General features: G+C 39.7%; 1 protein-coding gene across 2 annotated transcripts; it reads right to left on the minus strand.

Annotated features, from left to right (window-relative positions):
• Positions 1 to 4738: 4738 nt before the first annotated feature.
• LOC113016254 (cytochrome P450 2J2-like) lies at positions 4739 to 22436 on the minus strand. Of its 2 annotated transcripts, XM_080296937.1 has the most exons (10): positions 22001 to 22343; positions 19927 to 20089; positions 19692 to 19841; positions 18996 to 19156; positions 16835 to 16972; positions 12913 to 13089; positions 11884 to 12022; positions 11606 to 11793; positions 5991 to 6132; positions 4739 to 5640 (listed from the first exon to the last, which is right to left on the minus strand). In XM_080296937.1, the coding sequence occupies exons 1-10, from the start codon at positions 22199 to 22201 to the stop codon at positions 5465 to 5467; spliced, it is 1635 nt and encodes a 544-aa protein (XP_080153063.1). In that variant the 5' UTR covers positions 22202 to 22343; the 3' UTR covers positions 4739 to 5464. The 2 variants fall into 2 exon arrangements, with proteins under 2 accessions (XP_080153063.1, XP_026014741.2); XM_026158956.2 differs by lacking the exon at positions 16835 to 16972 and having other exon boundaries at positions 22001 to 22436.
• Between the last annotated feature and the right edge of the window lie 15 nt (positions 22437 to 22451).

The following is a 22451-nucleotide window of genomic DNA, read 5'->3' on the forward strand; positions in this document are numbered from 1 at the left end:
CAATTTACAATCAGCTCCATAGTAACCAGCTGGAAGAGCTCAACCTCCTGACTTGTTATTTACATTGGAATTCCCAAGATGTCCTCAGTCTTATGTAACATGGTTGGAGCCTGCACTGAGGAGCTTATGTCCACACTTCATTTGTTCCTATGCTTGTTACACAAAACCTAGCAGCCATCCTGAAACTTAGAGGTGGAATATATGAAAAAAGTAAATTTGGTAGAGATCTTTTTATCGTTACTTTCCAAGCCATGTGTGAATATTGCTAGCTGGTGGATGTTCTGTTTTTTTTATTCTGTAAAATACCAGCATCCTTAGTTCCCAAACAGCCACAGGGCTTTGCCTTTTTCAAGAAATGTTTTCACTGGAGTTGACTTAAAAACAACGGAAAATAATAGCAGAAGACAGTCATTGAGAGAGCAGAGAAACAGACATGCTCAGTTTAGGATAACTCATGCTCTAACGTGGCACAGCACACAGACGATAAGGTTTGGGACTGCGTGTGGCTCCCAAAATGAAGTCCAGACTGAGTTTCTCTCCTGAAAATGGCTGAAAATGTTTCCATATTTCTCTGCAAACTGAACACAGACGGCATATTGTTGTTTTTGGAACAAGATACATTCTGAGGAGGCTATTTATATTTATCATTTTTACAATCAATACTTGTTGCTGTTTTTTGTTTACTAAATATCAGCACTGCTAAAATTTAGTCATAGTAGGCTACAACCTGTTAGGTTGATTGAAGCCAAATATACACATAGGAATGCGACTAAAAATAATTAACCTTTTTGTCGTGATAATTTCACTTGTTAAAAATATTTGAATAGAAAGAAAAATAAATAACTATTTACAAGCACGTACAAGTACATTATACATATAACGCGTATTTGGTTAAGCAAACAGTCCAAACTTCAAAAGAAGAACCCAAATTACTATCACAGAACCCATTACACAAATATTTCAAAAATTAACTTTTGAGAAATTGGAATTAGTGCATTGCTGAATGTAATTGATTAAAATGTTACAGATTAACTAATTTTATGTCTATAAACTAAAATATTACAATTCTAATGCAGTATATTTTAGGGCCCATTTAATTTATGAATTGTGCTAGATTTGTTTTTCTAGGTTGACGATTCCATTTTATAAATTAATATTTTTACTTGTTATTAACCCTGTATGTAGGGCTTGCACAAGCCAGTAAAAGTTTGCTAAATAAAGCCTTAATCATTATATAGTTGCTTCAAGCCTCATGCAAGCTAAATAACAACTCTGTCTACTCCAGTGTAAATTATGCCTCCTTGCACTCCAGTGATTCATTTCACATGTTTGTTTCCTTTCACATTAGTTTTCTTGTTTTATTACTAGTCAGTCAGCTGCAGGTGAAATCTGTCTGGTTGAATGAAGGTTTTTGAAACCTCAAATGTAATACCTTTATTTTTTATTTTGGTAAGGACTCATACTTCTGTCAACTGCACGTGAAGTCTGGTAGACTGGATACGATGAAGGTCACCAATGAAAGGAAGAGCCCAGGGTCCAGGAGGAAAGTTTTTTGGCACTCTGTTCTTCAGAATATCTGTCAACAGTAGAAAAACAGTCAAAAATATTAAAATACTCCTGCCATCTATCCACTCCAAGCAGAGAAGATTGTATCGACTCCATATCTTCTATTCAACTCTCCTGCTACAAGTGAACAGCAGACATGTCCAGGTATGTCAAGGTTCAACTTTTCATGGTCAACTTTGAACACAAGAGGACATGTTTGCTCTTCTGTGACAACAGCCTGTCTGGGGTAAGTCATATTGTGGAACCATTAAATAAATCCTCCAAATGCCTTAGCTTTAAACTTGACATAAATCTTAAATCCACTTAATAGGAACATATACACAGAACAACTATGACTAATGATCTATCTCTGACTAGATACATCCTGAGAACAGGTCACAGGTTAACTTGTAACCTGAATCACTGATAGCGCTGCAGTCCCACCTCATGCTGAACCGTGAGCAAAGTGCAAACTTTAACACAAAGAAATCTCTCAGTGTAAAGAAACCTCAGTGTGATTTATTTGCATTAGTTAGATTTAGAAGGCCCTAAAGGTTCAATGTGCATTACAGAGGATTGTAATATGGTTGTTCCCAGTTATTTCTTTTGTCACGGTCTTGGGTCGGCGACGCAGTCTTTTCCTTTTTGGTATTATTACTCTTTGATTTCTTGATGTGTCTTAGTTAGTTCTTAGGTTTTGGTTCTGTGTTCCCACTGTTCCGTGTTAGCATTGTGCCTCTAGGTTTAGTCTGTGGATTTCTTTTTTTACTTTGAAGGTTTTGTCTCATGTTATTGTATTGTGCTTTACTTCCTTGTCTTGCCCAATTAGTTCCAGCTGTCTTGCCACCTGTTCCTCTTTCCCTCATGTTCCTGCCATTGAGGATGTCCACAAGAAGAGATGTCTACGCCGAGCACACTTCATTCTCAGGGACTCCTCTCATCCTGCCAATAAACTCTTCCAGCTCCTCCCCTCTGGAAGACTCTACAGGACCCTACAGACTAAAACCAGCAGGTTTAGGAACAGCTTCTTCCCCACAGCTGTCACCCTACTGAACTCAGTCCCCTGCTGCTTCCATCCACACTAATTCTCCATCCATAACCCCTTATCCCTCTCAGGGACCATGATCATGATTCACATTCATTTGTAACATTCACCGTATGCTCATATTGGTTAATACTGTAGTTTAGGACACTGACATAGTATGCTCTCTGGTACAGTGCATACACTGTTAGCTATTATAGTCTACTCAGAGTTCATCTGTATACTTCGTCTCTCCGTACATAATCTGTTCATAACCATTCCACCCTTTATACAGTGGCGTGCAAAAGTATTCGGCCCCCTTGAACTTTTCCACATTTTGTCACATTACAGCCACAAACATGAATCATTTTTACTGGAATTCCACGTGAAAGACCAATACAAAGTGTTGTACACGTGAGAAGTAGAACAAAAATCATATATGATTCCAAACATTTTTGTTTGGGTAATTTTTCAGCCCCCTTTGGTCTGAGCGCAGTCAGTTGCCCGTAGACATTGCCTGATGAGTGCTAATGACTAAACAGAGTGCACCTGTGTGTAATCTAATGTCAGTACAAATACAGCTGCTCTGTGACGGCCTCAGAGGTTGTCTAAGAGAATATTGGGAGAAACAACACCATGAAGTCCAAAGAACACACCAGACAGGTCAGGGATAAGGTGTCCACCACTTTGTATTGGTCTTTCACGTGGAATTCCAATAAAATTGATTCATGTTTGTGGCTGTAATGTGACAAAATGTGGAAAAGTTCAAGGGGGGTGAATACTTTTGCAAGCCACTGTAGTACCCTTATCTGTATATATTAGTATATCCGTACATCTGCCTGTAGTACATCTGTATATTTGCTTAACATATCTGTATGTAATCTGCTCTTATTGCACTTACTATTCTTGTACTTCTTATTAGATGCAAACTGTATTTCGTTACCCTATATTCATAGCTGTGTAATGACAATAAAGTTGAATCCAGTCATAATCCTAATCACTTTGCAATATGTAACATGTGCAATGTTATATATTACTGTATATATAAAATCCATATTTATTCTTGAGTATGTACTTAGCACCGGAGAACTGTGCACTTTTACCTTTTCCTTTTTGTTCTTTACATGTTTCCACTGGGCAGAAGTTTCTTTCAATCTCATTGTACATAGATCTATTCTATTCTATGCTATGCTATTCTATTATATTATCAACATAGCACTTGTAGCTAGTGGGACATGATGATTTGCTTCTTTCTGCTTACTGTCTGGGATGGAAGATGACAAAGAGTTATTAAAAGTGGGCCAACATTTCTCTACAACTATGTGAGAGACAAGTCATACAGAACGAAAATATTTAAAGTTACTGTTGCTAAAGATAGTTTTTGTTTTTTAAAGTACTGCAGTGTCCTGTGAATCGTTTCTTTTCAAATCAAATCAAATCACTTTTATTGTCACATCACATGTGCAGGCACACTGGCACAGCACATGCGAGTGAAATTCTTGTGTGCGAGCCCCACAAGCAACAGAGATGTGCAAAACACAACAACACAAACGAGCAAAATACAAGAATGGCCAACCTGAAACTAATAAATATAAGTACAATATATAATAGTGTATGCATTTCTGGATGTGTATACTAAATGTTTTTCTACGTGTGTGTGTGTATGTGTGTGTGTGTATACACATTTTTACAAATTAAATAGTAAAAAATAAAATATATAAAAATATACAGAGTTGAGACATGTGCAAAACAGTGGCATTACTGTACAGTGTGTAGTGCATAATGTTTAAGTTCCAGTAGTGAAGCTGAGGTGTCTATGACGTGTTCAGCAGTCTGATGGCCTGATGGAAAAAGCTGTCTCTCAGTCTGCTGGTACGGGACCGGATGCTGCAGAACCTCCTTCCTGATGGAAGCAGTCTGAACAGTTTATGGCTGGGGTGACTGGAGTCCTTGATGATCCTCCCCGCTTTCCTCAGGCAGCGCTTCCTGTAGATGTCTTGGACGGAGGGAAGCTCACCTCCAATTATCCGTTCAGAGCACCGCACTACTCGCTGGAGAGCTTTGCAGTTGTAGGCGGTGCTGTTGACATACCAGGTCCCGGTATCTTTTTCACATAACTGAATGCAAAGGCAGTTCGTTTAAAAAAAGTATCCTTTTCTAATAGCAAATGGGTATTTTTATGAAGTAATTTATTGAGATTGAAATCTCCTTTACACGTGAGATTCAACAACAAAAGCATAAACAAAGTATCAGTAAGAAAAAATAGTTACAAGATGCTGTACTGAATCTCCATAGACAAGGAAGGACAATATGGTGCACTGACCACTAGTTATGCAGGTGAGGAAGGCATCTCACCTGTTTAACTTCTCTCACGGAGAACCATTAAAAAAATTAAGAAGAAGTCCACTAAAAGAAGAGAATTTCAAAAGTCCATCATCTCAAAGATGGACTTGTGTGAAGATTTGCTGGTTTTCTGCTATTATTTTCAGATTTTCATTCTTTTGGTAAGTGATCATTTGAAAAAAGTATTTTATGTGTGTAATAATCTCTAAATAAATTATTTACAGGTTCAACAAATCCAATGTGCAGAGAAAATATCATAAGTACGACGTTTTGGTGATTCCCTTGAGAGGTTGTAATGGTCTGTGGATTTTATTGCATCAGGATTATTTTATTTGTGAGTCCATATTTATTCAGAAAAATCGTGCAAAATTAAAATACGTTCAATTTCAATTTAAAATATATATTACTTATTAATTACTTACACTAGAGCGCTAGAGATAGACAGAGAGAACAGTAAAGCAGATATTCTTTATGCATTGCATCAAAAACAATAGCAGAAGACAGTCATTGAGAGCACAGAGAAACAGACATGCTCAGCTGAGGATAACTCGTGCTCTAACGTGGCACAGCACACAGACGATAAGGTTTGGGACCGCGTGTGAAACCCAAAATGAAGTCCAGACTGGGTTTCTCTCCAGCAGGTGCAGACAATGAAAACCTCTGCAGCAGGGAGGTGAAAAACAGGAATAACTCCATCCTGGCCAGCTGCTCCCCAAGACACACACGTTTACCTGAGAATACACAAGACTACATGTTTGAAATACATAATTTACTGGGTTTCCACGCTAATCACAGCTTATAACAGCTATGTATTCATTTAGATCAACAAATAAAGCACAAGAACATTTAAAAGCACACAATTTAATGCAAGGAACAAGCAGCAGAGTATCTGCTAATCTGTATCTACTTCACCACTTTATCACTGTATTGAGTAGTGTAAATATGATTATGCTACAAATAATCAAAATAAAATATTACATATACAAAAAGTTGACCATAAGCAGCAACATGTAGCATTTTTTTAACTTCTGCCTAAAACAGCATTTACCAGAGTTTTAAAGGATTGCAACTGATGACTAACCTGCAGAAAAGGGAATGAAGGCCTCCCTCTTCCTAAATTTTCCATCCTGGTCCAGAAAGTGTTGAGGGTTGAAGGAATGTGGAGTTTCCCACATAGACTCATCATGTAGAACAGAGTGCAATGGAGCCAAGATCTTGGTGCCCTGAAAAATACCATTTGTTCAAATTGCAGGATTTGAACTTCCCATTGGCTACAGTTCTTTAGCATCAACACTTGGTATTTGAGTATCTGAATATTTGAGTTTTAACTGTTCTTTGCTCTGTTTCCAGAGGTGGGAAGTAACAAAGTAACTTTATTACTGTAACTAGAATTTTCAATTGTATTCTATTCTATTCTATCCTATTCTATTTTATTTATATAGCGCTAAATCACAACAACGGTCGCCTCAAGGCGCGTTTTATTGAACAGTAGATCGTACAATAATAGATACAGAGAAAACCCAACAATCATATGACCCCCTATGAGCAAGCACTTTGGCGACAGTGGGAAGGAAAAACTCCCTTTTAACAGGAAGAAACCTGCGGCAGAACCAGGCTCAGGGAGGGGCGGGGCCATCTGCTGCGACTGGTTGGGGTAAGAGAAGGAAAACAGGATAAAGACATGCTGTGGAAGACAGACAGAGGTTAATAACATGTTTGATTCAATGCAGAGAGGTCTATTAACACATAGTGAGTGAGAAAAGAGACTGGAAAGGAAAAACTCAATGCATCATGGGAATCCCCCATGCCTACGTCTATTGCAACATAACTAAGGGAGGATTCAGGGTCACCTGGTCCAGTTTTCAGGTATCTGTATTTGAAAATTTATTCTTCTGACAACTTTGTACTTTACTCCCTACATTTTTAAACAAATATCTGTACTTTCTACTCCTTACGTGTTCAGAAAATGCTCATTACTTTACGTTCAGTGTTATCATTTATAACGTTTATACTCAGGGGTTAAAGTTGGCCGGAACTTTAATAAGGCAGGTGTCTGTATGTTGTGTTGGCGGTACTTCAGCATCTAGCTAGTGCTACAGATAAGGAGGATGCATGAAGCGAGTGTTTTTTAAGTGGCATGCAATTTAAAAATCAATGTTTCTATCAGTCTAAGTAGCCTGAAAAGAAAAGTGTCTGGACTTCTTTAAGTTTCCTGGAAGACGTTTCACCTCGGATGAGAAAAAACCTTCACAGACAGTTTCTATTAGTTCAGCAAACATCAGAAAACACACAAGCTGTTTGTGTGCACTTTGTCGCACAGTGCGTTCATAGCTAAAGGTCAAGTTGATGGATTTCACAGGGAGAGAAGAGAATGAGAGCTAACTTCACTGGGAGATAAAGATTTGGGAAGACAAACTCGACAGGAGAGGAAGAATAGAGGTTAGATTTAAAGCTGAAGACTGCACAGTGACTCTTAAACAAAAAATTTAAAGCTTACATGCAATGTCATTATTTTAACCACATGTTGGAACAGAGCAAACCTAACCTACGAACTCCCTAAATACAGACAGCATATAGACTGCCCCACCAGGGACAACATCATACTGGATCACTGCTACACCACTCTAAAAGATGCCTATCGCTCTGTGCCCCGGGCAGCTTTGGGACACTCTGATCACTGCATGGTCCATCTTATTCCAGTTTATAGGTAAAAACTCAAACGTGCCAAGCCTGTAGTCAAAACTGTGAAGAAGTGGACTAACGCAGCAAAGCAGGAACTGCAGGACTGTTTTGACTCCACTGATTGGACTGTTTTTGAAGCTGCATCTGAGAACCTTGATGAGCTCACGGACCCTGTGACATCATGCATCAGTTTCTGTGAAGACGTGTGTGTGCCAACAAAGACCTTTTGCACATACAACAACAATAAACTCACTCCTTAACTCCAACATCTTTGTAAGGCAAAGGAGGACGCCTACAGAAGTGGTGACAGGGCCCTGTACAAGCAAGCCAGGAACACACTGACCAAGGAGATCAAAGCAGCTAAAAGCATCTACTCCCAGAAGCTGGAAGAACGGCTCTCAGCCAACGACCCTGCGTCAGTGTGGAGGGGCCTGCAGGAAATCACCAGCTACAGACGCCCCCCACCCACTATTGAAGCAAACAAAGACCTGGCCAACGAGTTAAACACTTTCTATTGCAGGTTTGAGACGGACAGACTCCCATGCCCCACCCTCCCCTCCCCAGGGACATTGCTTCAGATATTGACCCCAACACACCTTCCACCTCTCCCCCCTTCACCCTCCCCCTCCCCAATCCAGCCTCAACGACCACCCCCACCCTCCCCAATCAAGACTCAACGACCACCCCCACCCTCCCCAATCCAGACTCAACGACCACCACCGCCCTCTCCAATCCAGACTCAACGACCTCCACCACACCTCTCAACCCTCTTTCCTCCTCCCTGAAACTCAGAATACACACTCAGGATGTGAGCCGACTATTCCAGAAACAGAAGCCCAGGAAAGCCCCCGGACCAGACAGCGTCTCACCCTCCTGCCTCAAAACCTGTGCTGAACAGCTGGCTCCCATCTTTACTCGCATCTTCAACAGATCCCTGGAGCTGTGTGAAGTTCCCTCCTGCTTCAAACGCTCCACCATCATCCCTGTTCCCAAGAAACCCACCATCACAGGACTGAATGACTACAGACCTGTTGCCTTAACGTCTGTGGTCATGAAATCCTTCGAACGACTGGTGTTAGCCCATCTGAAAGACATTACAGGCCACCAGCTGGACCCTATGCAGTTTGCCTACCGGGCAAACAGGTCGGTGGATGATGCAGTGAACATGGGGCTGCATTACATCCTACAACATCTTGACCGCCCAGGAACTTATGCCAGGGTCCTGTTTGTGGACTTTAGTTCGGCTTTTAACACCATTGTGCCTGAACTTCTTTCCTCCAAACTCTCCCAGCTCAGTGTGTCACCAGCTACCTGTCAGTGGATCACCAGCTTCCTGACAGACAGAAAGCAACAAGTGAGGCTGGGGGAGATCACCTCTGAAACCTGGTCCCTCAGTATTGGTGCCCCTCAAGGATGTGTCCTCTCACCACTACTGTTCTCCCTCTACACTAACGACTGCACCTCCAAGAACTCGGCTGTCAAACTCCTAAAGTTTGCAGATGACACCACTGTCATTGGCCTCATTCAAGATGGTGATGAGTCTGCATACCGGCAGGAAGTTGAGCGGCTGGTACTCTGGTGCAGTCAGCACAATCTGGAGCTGAACACTCTTAAGACTGTAGAGATGACAGTGGACTTCAGGAGACATCCCTCAACTCTGCTCCCCCTCACCATACCAGACAGCCCTGTGTCAACTGTGAAGACCTTCAAGTTCCTGGGTACAACCATCTTCCAGGACCTGAAGTGGGAGACCAACATCAACTCCATCCTCAAAAAGACCCAGCAGAGGATGTACTTCCTGAGACAACTGGGGAAGTACAGTCTTCCACAGGAGCTGCTGATCCAGTTCTACACTGCGGTCATTGAGTCTGTCCTGTGCTCCTCCATCACAGTCTGGTATGGAGCAGCCACTAAACAGGACAGGAGCAGACTGCAGCGGACTGTACAGGCAGCAGAAAGGATCATCGGCACCCCCCTGCCCTCCATCCAGGATCTGTACCTCTCAAGAACCAGGAAACGGGCAGGGAAAATCATCACAGACCCCTCACACCCTGGACACAGACTTTTTGATCTGCTGCCCTCTGGCAGACGGTACAGAAGCCTGCAGACCAGGACCACCCGACACAGGAACAGTTTCTTTCCCCTCGCCATCTCCCTTCTTAACAGTTGACCTGTCACACTGCTCCCACTGCCAGACTGCAGCTGCACCTTATGTACATTTTGTAGTATTCATTCCACCTCATTCATTTCTGTATTTTACGTATATAAGTTTAGATTCGTTATTTATAGTTGGTTTACACAGCTTTGTGTATGTATGTGTAATGTGTATATATAGACACGTGTGTGTGTGTGTGTGTGTGTGTGTGTGTGTGTGTGTGTGTGTGTGTGTGTGTGTGTGTGTGTGTGTGTGTGTGTGATTTACATTACTGTGCTTGAGAGCCACCATCTACCGGAACCAAATTCCCTGTATGTGTCTGCACATACACTTGGCCAATAAACACGATTCTGATTCTGATTCTGAACTGTGTATGATGTGTTTTGATAAGTTATGTATTTTCATTGTCGTAAAATGTCCTGCAAAACAAACTAACCTATATTAACTTTGTGCTATTCAAATGTTGCATGGAAATACTGGGTAGTTTTTTTCCAGGATAAACAGGTTAGTTTGCATTACAGGGCTGAATTTACAGTAAAGCACTGTGTTGGACTGGTGCACAGTAGCTGTGGTGCTCCTGGTCTGATTTAGGTTACATCAAGTGTAGCAGCGACTTTGCATTTTAGATGATCATGCTTAGATTACTTCACTGAATTTAAACTTTATAGCAACTCTGTATAAAGTGTAGGGGGATAGACATCTGCCAGGATGGATGAAAAAACACATCTACACTTGTTGTGTAATTATGTAAATCTACAGAGAAGAGCAGGTCAGCTGATCACATCATGTACGCTAAAAACCTCCTGGAGCCATAGCTGGACTGGCCATCAGATCATGCATAGCAGGCATCTGCCCGGTGGGCCAATGGGGAGTTTTTGTTTTTATGGGCTTTTTTGTGTGTGTTTGTTGATTCGGTTTTTTTGTAACAGTATAAACAACGAAAGGTGGTGGATGTTAGGTTTTGTATTGTTGATTGTCATTTATGCTTAGAAATATTTAACCATATACACTTAGAGGTGTATAATCAATTGTGTAGTGATAGGATGTGTAATCTTTAGCAGGCTACAAAGGCTTGGTGTGAATGCACACCCACATCCTAGGAACATAAGAGAGGTCCTATCTTCTCTTTGTTGATATATGGTATAGCAAACACACGTACATCTCTTTAAGTATAAGAGCCTTTTGTTCAGATGGACCCGCTAGACTCCTGGCACCAGCTTTGGGGAGTCTTCACAGGGTCACATCTTGACCTCACACACACACACACACACACACACACACACACACACACACACACACACACACACACACACACACACACACACACACACACACACACAATTCTTTGTTCACATGTATACCTATGTAAGATGTTATATGTTAATGACCCTATGCATATTCATGTAACCACAATAAAAGGAGTGCTATGGGGAACCTGGCTGAGAGTCTGACGGAGGTCAAGTGGTGGAACGACACTTGGCTCCATGCAGGTCTCCCTCATGCATGAGTAACAAGAAGAACTTTGCCTACTTCGTGTCTTGCTTGCTGTGTAATTATATTGTCCTCAACGTTCCAGCGAATAGGTTCAAGCTACAAACCTGTGGACTGGCCAGAAGCTGGCCGATGTGTAAAATGTAAAAATAACTCAGTTGTTTGGTGGTGGCTATGGCGGAGCTTCCACTGAGCTCAGCAGGTGGATGAGGGAAAGGTGGATAATAGTGGAATTGTAAAGTGCTTTGAGTGTCTAGAAAAGCGCTATATAAATGCAATCCATTATTAGTATGTACCTTTGACACATCTGATTATCTCAGAGTTTTTCTTTTTAACTGGCAAACATTTGTTACTGGTTGATTGTGTACCTTTGGGATTGAGTACTTATCCAGAGCTGTGTTCTTGTTTGCCACGCGAAGTATGTTAAGTGGGGCAATATTTCCACTTCTCTGGATTTCATGAATAACTGCATCAGTGAATGGCATGTTTTCTCTGTCACTTGTAGACGGCTGCCTGGATGAACCAACCACAGCATCTATCTCAGCTTGGACTTTCTCTGCACACACAGAAAACAGGAAAATAAGTGTTGTGCACAGTTGACTAAGCTCACAAATATTTATCCCTGATAGATATTACCCTGACACACCTTGTATATCAGGGTAGTGGATCATATATAAAAGTCCCCAATTTAAAGTAGTAGTTGTGGTTTCAGTTCCAGCACCAAACAGGTCCATTGTGCAAGCCATCAAATTTTCGAGATAAAACCCAGAATCTTTATCTTCCTTCTATCAATGATACAAGAGAAAATTGTTATATTTGATTATGTACACAATATAAATACAAACCATCTTATCAAAACGTTTTGTAAAGTAAAGAATAAAATTTTTTAAATTCCCCTCTCGCCCCCATGAAGGTGCAGAGATCTTGGATGTTGTTCCTGGTATCTGCTGGAGCCACTTGCTTTGCTCCGGGGTCACTGCACCGAGTGCACCGTAACAGTGCAAGATCAACAGGACCCTAAGAGCCTTCATCAGGAACTCAACGGGGATGTGGCGAACAACACTAGAGACCAACAGGATCTACCAAGGAGATGCACTGTCCCCACTGATGTTCTGCATAGACCTAAATCCTCTCAGAGAGGTAAGGCTGTCAGAACGGAGGGGATCACACTACCAGAAGGAAACATTGCAGACACTGAGGACAGACCACCCCCTAGGGTGGTTGAGAATGACGGAGCTAAGAACCTGTGGGACTTCCAGATACATACAGACAAAATGGTGATGGTTAACCAACCAGACATAGTAGTTGTAGACAAGCAGGAGAAGATGTAGCAGAAGACGTACTGATAAACGTACCAATACGGAATGACAGTAACATCTCAAAGAATGAACACGAAATACTGGAGAAGTGCCAGGGGCTCAGAGAAGAGCTGAAGAAGGTGGAGAGTGAAGGTAACAGTGGTCCCAGTGGTAATCGGAGCACTAGGTGCAGTGACTCCCAAGTTAGGTGAATGGCTCCAGCAGATCCCTCTGTCCAGAAGAGTTAGAGTTAGAACCCTTAAGCTCCCAGCCCTCTGGTAGAGGACCTGAGCTTGAAGGATAGACTACTTGCAGAGGCGAGAGGGGAATAAATTTTTTTCATTAAAGCAAATCGAGATAGACATTAAAACACTAACCTCTCCCATTTCTTTGAGAAAGGAGTCAATGTAGTCTCTTGGTGATGAAGGGTCAAAGTTTTCCTGGTGTTCTTTGATCCTAGTTTCTACAAATTCAACTAATTTCTTTGTCAAGATAAATATCGTCTGGTGTGATCCAGGCAGCCACTTCATCAGCCAGGGTATTGTATTGTACATCTGCAGAGCAGGAAGACAGTAACCAGATTATCTAATTGACTGGCCGTATTAACATAAGCAATAATAAAGATCATTATTACTGTGTGTTCATGAATTTTAGGTTTGAAACCTGCAGCTGTATCATTGCAAGAACGGCCCTCCCAGTATGAACCCGAGTGGCATTTTGTTATTGGACTTCTGGTCTACTCTCTTTATAAGAGCTTAAATGCTTTTTTTAAAATAACTTTTTTTAAGCGTCTCCCAACGCAATTCTTAGCATATTTTGGTTCCTGCAACTGGTCCATCGGGTTATTGTCTCCCCAGATCAACTTCTCTTGTGCTTTTGGAAATCAGTTTTCATTTTTCCTATTTGTGTTTTCCTTTTTCCTGTTTCCGTTGTGCTTTGTTTGCTTTTGCAGCCTTTTTGTTATTGCTGGTGTTTTCTTAAGTTGCAGTGCGTTTGGCCTCTCAGGGCCACCATATTAATGTAATAACTTAAAGGTGGGATAATTATTTAGTTGAATTAATTTATGTATAGGTAATTAGGTAGGTCATTTGTTTGTTTTCATATTAAGTGTGTTTATTATTGGATGGCACCTCTATACAGGGCACAAGTTGGGCATGCACCAAAACAAAACAAAACAAAGAAAACAAAAGGCCAATTTAGTTAAGAGTGAAGTCACACAGCTTTGTGACCTGTCCGTCTCTCTTCATTTTTAAAATGGTTCGAACATTTTAGTGTGAAACATATCACTGCCACAATGTTTGTAAACAGCTCGGTGTCAAAGTAAAAAAGGCTCAATGAAGTTTATTAAAAAGTCTTTTTGTATGGAGCGCCAGGACTGCCACAATGAATTAATTAAATACAGCATTAAATATTTAATTAAATGTGGCAATAATTAATTAAAATTGGAATTAATTAATTAAATAAATAGTTATGATACATTTAATTAATTATTTATGTATTTCACATTTTAATTAATTATTGACACATTTAATTAATTATTGACACATTTAATTAATTATTTAATGATATATTTATTTTTTTCATTTTGGCAGTCCTGGCGCCTGGCTCTCATCTTGAAATAATTTTATCTGCTACACTTTTAACAGTGTTTTAGCCGCGAATGTCGCGCCATATGTCTGGTCAGGTTGTCAACATAGAACATGTTTTCAAAAGTGCTCAGATGTTTTCAGAGATTTCACTAGCTCTGCTAACAATTAGCATGCAGAGTGCACCCAGGGGGTTACGTTAACCGGTTTGTTTACATATTCCACTCTCCGTGTTCCACATGTTGCATTCGCAGATTCTCATTTTCACCGAACGATCGTCTCTTTCCGCCTGGTCTTGTGTCTCTGTGCTTCTGTAACATAAAGAACGAGCTGACATTTTTCTCACGAAACCAGCGATCAGCTCAACAGACCCTCAGTTTACCTGCATGCATCCTCCTCCTCACCTGTCAGCTGTTTAACACCTGCTGCTAATTCAAGAAACACGCCTACGTTACCTGGTGATAGTCACAGTTTAACTGGGCAGCCGGTGCTCGATATAAAGCAATGTCAGCGCATTTTTCTGCACAAGATAAGTAAATATAGTGTTTTCCCCGAGCGCAGAGCTGCTGGAGCTTGTTTCCTTACAGAGCACTTTATAGGCGAACCAGCTTCATCAGCGGCTGATGTCCAATCACCGGCACACAGCTTTGAAACCTCAGCTGAGTTTTAGCTCTCAGTGGTTAAACGCTGGACTTCATTCACTCAGGTTCTGTCTGTCGGGTCACGTTTACTTCGCTGTTTTATTTACAACTGAGCAAATCGGTTTGGCTGAGGTTAAAGTTACGTTTCATAACTGCATAGTTTCACAGACGTTTAATGGTTCACTGGCACATGTGTTAGACTGAACTATCATCTAAATATCATCTGTTTTTTAATAGTTATTCAACTGTATTCTAAGCACCAGCTGTCTGTTAGAATGTGATTTTTTCTCTCTCTCTGTTGGCAGAGGTATAAAAATGCGCAGGAAAATCTGACGTGCATGGCGAACTTCACCGACGATATTTAGGGAGGAATAATCACATCAGACATAAATGAACCATTTGCCTGTCTCCATAATTGAGATCATTTTCTCTTTATATGTCAACACTCTCTCTCTCTTTTTTTTTTTTCTTCTGCTTTTTCGGTCATGTTATGTTTACCTGTCAAAGGCTTGTTACAAACTATGAAACGCATCGTGCAGACTTCTGGATGTTAGAAGAAAACTAATACTGCTCATGAAGGAGACTAAAGGCAGGAAGGTGTCCTTTAAAACTTAACATGTTAATAGGACCTCCCTATTTATATCACAGTTTATGATATAGCACATGTATTTCAGTAATAGCCTACTGATTTCAGTGTAGTGGTGAACAGTCACACAGCTCACGTGGGCGTTATCTGTGATACTCCTTAACTATAATTTATCCAAGTTAACTTAACCATTCAGACAGTTCTTTTGCAATGAAAAACATAAACACCCATGCTGCCGGTAGGTTTCCTCAGTGCCAGCTGTTAACATTATAGCTGCTTATGCAGTAACCATGGTAACCACGGACTCTGAGCGGCTGGATCGACGGAAGTCAGACAACAATTTTACACGTATGATCTTAAAACAGGACACAGCCACTATACGTGCTGGCCTCATATCAAATGTGAAGGCAGACTGAGTCTATGTTTGACGTTTGTTTATATCTAATCTTCCTTTTGAAACATTTAAGCAGCAGCGAGTCTGCAGCTGAAGGAATACAAACTCAAATTGTCGGAACAGGTTTGCTCGTTTCTTGGATTCATTTGGTGATTTATTAAATGTATAATTGTTATTCTAATCTGCTGCTGAGTCTCTTACACTTTTCTTTATGCTGTATATTTTCACGTCTCTGGAATAGTTGGCAGTTAGATAGTCAGCTGAGAAACTCTGTGCTAACTCATGGAGCTGAGGATATCGTGGATATGCTGACCTCGCTCCGTGGTGTACAGGGCCGTTTACCCTCATGATTAATATTCACAATAAAAATATTAGCCGAACATCATGAAGTCTGTATGTGTTTCATAGTGTCGAACAACCTTTGTACAGTTAAAGCCAGCAGTTACTACATGACAGAAACACCAACGTTATCTCTTTTAAGCATTTATACACAGGTCACGCTGATTACTGAACAAAAACCCAAAGATCAGATGTTAAACAGATTTATTTGCTCTCTCTCCTCCTTAAACATGTTTTTAATGTTAGTTATAATTCAGAATTGGCGACTGAAACACGTAGGACACATAAGAACATCAGGAAATAAAACACCGATAAATATAACCTCAGTAAAAGAAGTCAGCGGGGGTTACTACAGCTGTGTACCGGGGCCTGCGCTTTGTCGGTGGGATTGCTTGCGAGGCGAGCGGGTCTATCCCACGCTTTGCCGTGAGACTGGGCAGACATCTCCGAAATCATCGAAGCACTTTTGCAAAGAGGCTTTATCTTGACAAACCGACCAGACACATGAAGATTAAACCACTACATTCTCGGCTAAAAAAATATTAAAACGGTATTTGGTGACAAACAAACAGGGTTTTTCAAAGTTCAGTTCTGTTAGCTTCCACATGCCGGTTGTTGTGTGCTAGAAACAATGGCCACCAGGCCAAAGCAATGGTTTTGACTCGATCAGCGTTAACCCCGCCCCCTGAGTTTGATGGGTGAGGCTGACAGATAAAATTATTTCAAGATGAGAGCCAGGCTCTTAGCTCTTACTGGGACAGTGGCGCAGCTGCCCCTCTGTGGGTCTTCCTTGGTCTCTTGTGTTCTGGGGGCCTCTGGATGTCTGGAGTTTTGATCTCCTCCATACCTGCTTGATACCATAAAGGACAGGGCTGTGGCTCCCCACACTCCCTAGCAGATCTTTACATGGAGAAACCTTTGGAATGCAAGCATGCTGATCCACACAGGTATGCACACAGGTGTACACATGGATATTCACAGACGCGGACTACAGCTTTCTTGGCTGCTGCCTCAAAGCACACTGTGCATTGTCTATCTTGAGTGTTGCACAATATCGTTTATTATTTAGTAACTATTGATATCTATGGCTAGCTAGTTTATTGTGATGGTGCTTTTTTTTTCTATTATTATGTTGCTCTTTGTTGTTTGCTGTCTCCTCTGGGTTTTTTTTCTCCATACAGGTGACCCAGGAGGTTTTTTTTGTTTTTTTTGTTTTTTTCTCTCTTCCCCCCCTTCTCACCGTCTCTTCTCCCCTTTGGTTTTCTTTCATTCTTTCCCCCTGTCCTATCCCACAGTTATGTCTGTCCCGTTTGCAACTGAAAATAAAATAAATTCATAATTATAATAAAGGTCAATCAAATGGACCAATATGGCAAGGCCATGATGATCCACTTGGTAAAATAAATCCGCTTGGCATCTTTCTTGGCCTCAAGACAACAATTCTGATGGCTATAGATCCAAACGGGACACAAAAAAAAAAAAAAAAGATGAGAGCCAGGCGCCAGGACTGCCAAAATGAAATAAATAAATATATCATTAAATAATTAATTAAATGTGTCAATAATTAATTAATTACATGTGTCATAACTATTTATTTAATTAATTAATTCCAATTTTAATTAATTATTGACACATTTAATTAATTATTTAATGGTGCATTTAATTAATTCATTATGGCAGTCCTGGCGTTCCATAGGCGCCAGGACTGCCAAAATGAAATAAATAAATATATCATTAAATAATTAATTAAATGTGTCAATAATTACGGAGCCCCGCAGGGGACATGGGAGAAAAAAAAATTAAGACGGACTTTTGCGAGATCTCGCAAAACAAACTCGGGATCTCGTAAAAGTATTGCGAGATCTCGCAAAAGTTTTAGCCGCATTCTTCGGAGGCTGCCAGCTCGAAGCCGACTGGGAGGTCGAGGCACGATGTGCCGGGAAAGCGGTGTTCCTCCCGGCTGTAGTAGGTCTAGACCTCTCGTTAGCTTCGAGCTAGTGGGTGTCAGATCTCCAAAAATGTCGGAGCACTTTTGCAAATATGTGATGTCTTGTAAACCGAGCAGGTATCTGACATTTACACAACTACATTCACGCCTCAAAATATCTTAAAAGTGTATTTTGTGACCCAGAAAGAGTAATATTACAACTAAGTAGCTGCCGCCATTGTTGGAATTCAACTTTCGCGAGAAAGTTTTGAGAGATCCCGAGTTAGTTTTGTGAGATCTTGCAAATGTTTTGCGAGATCTCGCAAAAGTCCGTCTTAATTTTTTTTCTCCCATGTCCCCTAATTAATTAAATGTGTCAATAATTAATTAAAATGTGAAATACATAAATAATTAATTAAATGTGTCAATAATTAATTAATTACATGTGTCATAACTATTTATTTAATTAATTAATTCCAATTTTAATTAATTATTGACACATTTAATTAATTATTTAATGGTGTATTTAATTAATTCATTATGGCAGTCCTGGCGCTCCATATTTTTGAGCTGTTTGTGTGGAAGTATGAATTAATAAGGCTAGAAGTCAGGGGTGTCAAGCTAAGGCTTCATTCATTAGGATTTACACTCATCATCACGGTGTGATTGGTTTTATAATAGCAACAAGCAGCTCTGCTTAAACTGTTGCCCTTACTGTATCTAACCAGGAAATGTTAGAAAATGAATGGGTGAATTGGTTCTGTTTGGCTTTTACAGGCGATGGGTAAATCTGATACTGCTGTGTTGTAGATCCACATTCAGTAAATAATCCTTTCTGGAGTGTATTTCACTTGTAATGCACAGTGGTGAAAAACCGCCAAGTGTGCATCACAGCAGATAGATATGAAAATTGATTAAGCACACATTTACATCCAAGCCTGAGACTGTAACTAGAAGTACATGAATGTGTGAATAACATGCACTCACCCGTACTGTCAAATTTCCATGTAATTGAACAACGTCATTCATTGTCTGGAGAATATACTGGAATTGCTTGTCAGTGTACTCAAATCGATTGCCGAACACCAAACAGCAGATGATGTTTGAGACTGCATTATTAATCAGGTTCTTAGCATTAAAGGGTCTGCCTGCAAAATGAGGAGAAAAAACACATTCATGAAATTAAAAAAATTAATTAATTAAATTAAAATTCAAATACATAGTTGGGAACAAAGGGGACCTTGAAAATTGCAAGTGAAATGCACCTCCAACTCTTACCCAAGGGTGTCAAATAGACTTTGGTGTAAAGGATTAGGGAAATGTCCCGAGTGTTTCAGAACATTTCAGCAAATAATTGTGAATCTTAACAAAGAATTGGAGCTATATCAATGAAACTAAAATCAAATGAACAGGATATAATGCATGTCAACAAGTGGAGAAACAGAGTGGGTGCTGTTTTTAATGTTTGGCCTCTGATTAGAACTCCTTGTTAAAGCATAAATCAGGTGATGAGCTACAGGTAATGAAAAGTGGGACAATTATTAAGGAAACCTTTTAGGCCATGTGCTTTAGTACTGTGAACCTTATAAACATGTCAGCAATGGTGAATTATATTTAAATTTTATAAACACACATACTAAACATAGATAACATGTAACTATATTGTTTTTTTTTTCTTTGTGCCTTGCTGATCTGTGAAAGCCTCTGTGAGATACTGGCACTCCTGCTGGATGGATGACTCCAGGGTCTTATTCTCCAGACCAAAGTTCCTGAATGTGTGAAGAACAAATCTCGTCTGTTGCTTCCAGGGATAACCATTTGACAACACAAGACCTTTTGGAAATAAAAATTAAATTAGACCTGATGTGATCAGTTCAACCAAGTTTTTGGAATTTTGGAGGGAAAATGCCAACACTACCTTTATTCCCAATAATTGATTCAAATATGGGTATAATTGGGCGATCCACGAAGTCTTCTCCTTGGTGAACCAGGGCTTCTTTCACAAGTTTGTAGCCATGAACGACCACAATCCTACCACCAAAGAGTCGAAGGCTGAAAATGTTTCCATATTTCTCTGCAAACTGAACACAGACAGTATATTGTTGTTTTTGGAGCATGATACATTCTGAGGAGGCTATATATAATAATAATAATAATAATAATAATAATAATAATAATAATAATAATAATGATAATAATAATCAAGGTCACCTTACAATAACACGTTAACAATACCATAAAAAAACATTAAAAAATATATGTATATATAATAAACATGGTAAAATAAAATTTCGACATAAACAGTCATAAACGTATGAAGGCAAGTATAAAAACTGAGCAGGTAAAAATGGACTAAGACAGATCAGGTGTATGCAATTCTAAATAGATGAGTTTTGAGACGTGATTTAAAAGTGGTGAGACGGTGTGTGGTCCGGAGAACAAGTGGAAGTGCATTCCAAAGTCTTGGGGCAAAACAACTAAAGGCTCTGAGTCCAATGGTAGTCAGGTGAGCAGGTGGAACTGACAGAAGGGAAGCTGAAGAAGAGCGGGGTGTACGGGGGTGAGTATGTATGGAGAAGATCGGATAGATATGGAGGAGCTAGGGTATGAAGCGCTTTGAAAGTGAGAAGCAGGATCTTGAAATTGACACGGAGGTGAATTGGAAGCCAATGGAGCTGTGTTATATGTTCAGTGGATCTAGTTCTGGAAATAATACAAGCAGCTGTATTTTGAACTAACTGCAATTTATGGAGGGATTTATGAGGTAGACCATAGAGAAGAGAATTACAGTAATCTAAACGAGATGTGACAAGAGCATTGACAAGTATGGTGGTACTGTGTGGAGTGAGTGAGGGACGAAGGCGGTTATTATTACGGAGATGAAAGTAGGAGTAGTATATATTATATATATTCATATTTTGCAATTTATATAAGAAAAGGTTTTTGTTGTTTTTTACTTAATATCAGAACTGCTGTAAGCTAGTAGGCCACAGTTAATTTCTTCTGAGATTAATAAAATATCCTTATTCTGCATTCAGCAGAGTGGGGAATTCAGAACAGCTTTGGCATTAAGACAAGTTCCTATAGTTATGAAAATGTCACTATATCAGGTGTTAGCCTACCTGTAATGAGGCCGTTAAGTTAATATTCAGTTAAATAGCTAAACTTGTGAGCAATAAATACCAGTTCAGTGAAGGGTTCAATGAACCTCTTAGGTTTATTGAACCCTTCACTTTACCCTCATGGGCACGGGAGGAAGCCAAATGCAATACAAATACAAAGTACTTCTCAATCATTTCACTTCTCAGTAGAATTTTAGTAAAAAACAAACAAACAAACAAACAAAAAACTAAGATAAAAAGTAAATAACAATTTCCAAGCAAGAAAATGATAATGATAATTTTTTTTTGGTTAAACCAACAGTCCAAACCTCAAAGAAAGAAACTAAAAAACTATTAAAGATTATTGCCCATTGACGTAAATGTACAATTATTCCATTTATTTAAATGGACTAATTCAGTTTCATTTCTAATGCAGGATATACTGGTGTACATTTGATTTAAAAAGTTTGCTAAATATAGAATAGAATAGAATTCAACTTCATTGTCATTGCAAATACACATGTACAGAGCAACGAAATGCAGTTTGCACCCATCCAGATATATATATATATATATATATATATATATATATATATATATATATATATATATATATATATATATATATCCTTAAACATGATACAGTTCCTTCAAGCCTCATGCTAGCTAAATAACGACTCTGTCTACTTCGGTGTAAATTATGCCTCCTTGCACTCCAGTGATTCATTTCACATGTTTGTTTCCTTTCACATTATTTTTCTGCTTTTATTATTAGTCAGTGAGCTGCAGGTGAAATCTGTATGGTTGAAAGAAGGGTTTTTTTTTTCAATTTCAAATGTTTTTTAATTTTATTATAATATAATAACTTTTTATTTAGGAATGGACTCATACCTCTGTTAACTGCAGGTGGAGTCTGGTAGATTGGATACGATGAAGGTCACCAATGAAAGGAAGAGCCCAGGGTCCAGGAGGAAAGTTTTTTGGCACTCTGTTCTTCAGAAAATCTGTCAACAGTAGAGAAACAGTCAAAAATATTAAAATAATTTTGCCATCTATCCACTCCAAGCCGAGAAGATTGTATATCAACTCCATATCTTCTCTTCATCTGTCCTGCTACAAGTGAACAGAGGACAAACACAATCAGTTAAACACCACTGCAAGGGCGTAGATTTGGCATGGACGGAAGGGACGTGTCCCTACCAACATCGAGCGATTATTGAATTGTCCCCACCAATAATTTGCTCTCTTCGAGTAAAGAAAAACAACCCGATAGAAAAAAAAAAACGATCTGTCAGCGTCTCATTCACCTAACGGTACAGAAAGAGTTAAATTACGTTCTCTA

The sequence above is a fragment of the Astatotilapia calliptera genome, chromosome 23 (assembly GCF_964374335.1).
Source record: "Astatotilapia calliptera chromosome 23, fAstCal68.1, whole genome shotgun sequence".
NCBI classification, from domain to species: Eukaryota; Metazoa; Chordata; class Actinopteri; order Cichliformes; family Cichlidae; genus Astatotilapia; species Astatotilapia calliptera.

Excerpts from the sequence above, each read along its gene's own strand:
- LOC113016254 (XM_080296937.1), bottom strand. The coding sequence starts at position 22,201 with ATGGAGTTGATATACAATCTTCTCGGCTTGGAGTGGATAGATGGCAAA. Across the intron at positions 12,023-12,912 it reads TTCTCAAAGAAATGGGAGAG|AAGGAAGATAAAGATTCTGG; the intron begins GTTAGTGTTTTA and ends TATCATTGATAG. Across the intron at positions 5,641-5,990 it reads CTTCATTCCCTTTTCTGCAG|GTAAACGTGTGTGTCTTGGG; the intron begins GTTAGTCATCAG and ends GTGTATTCTCAG.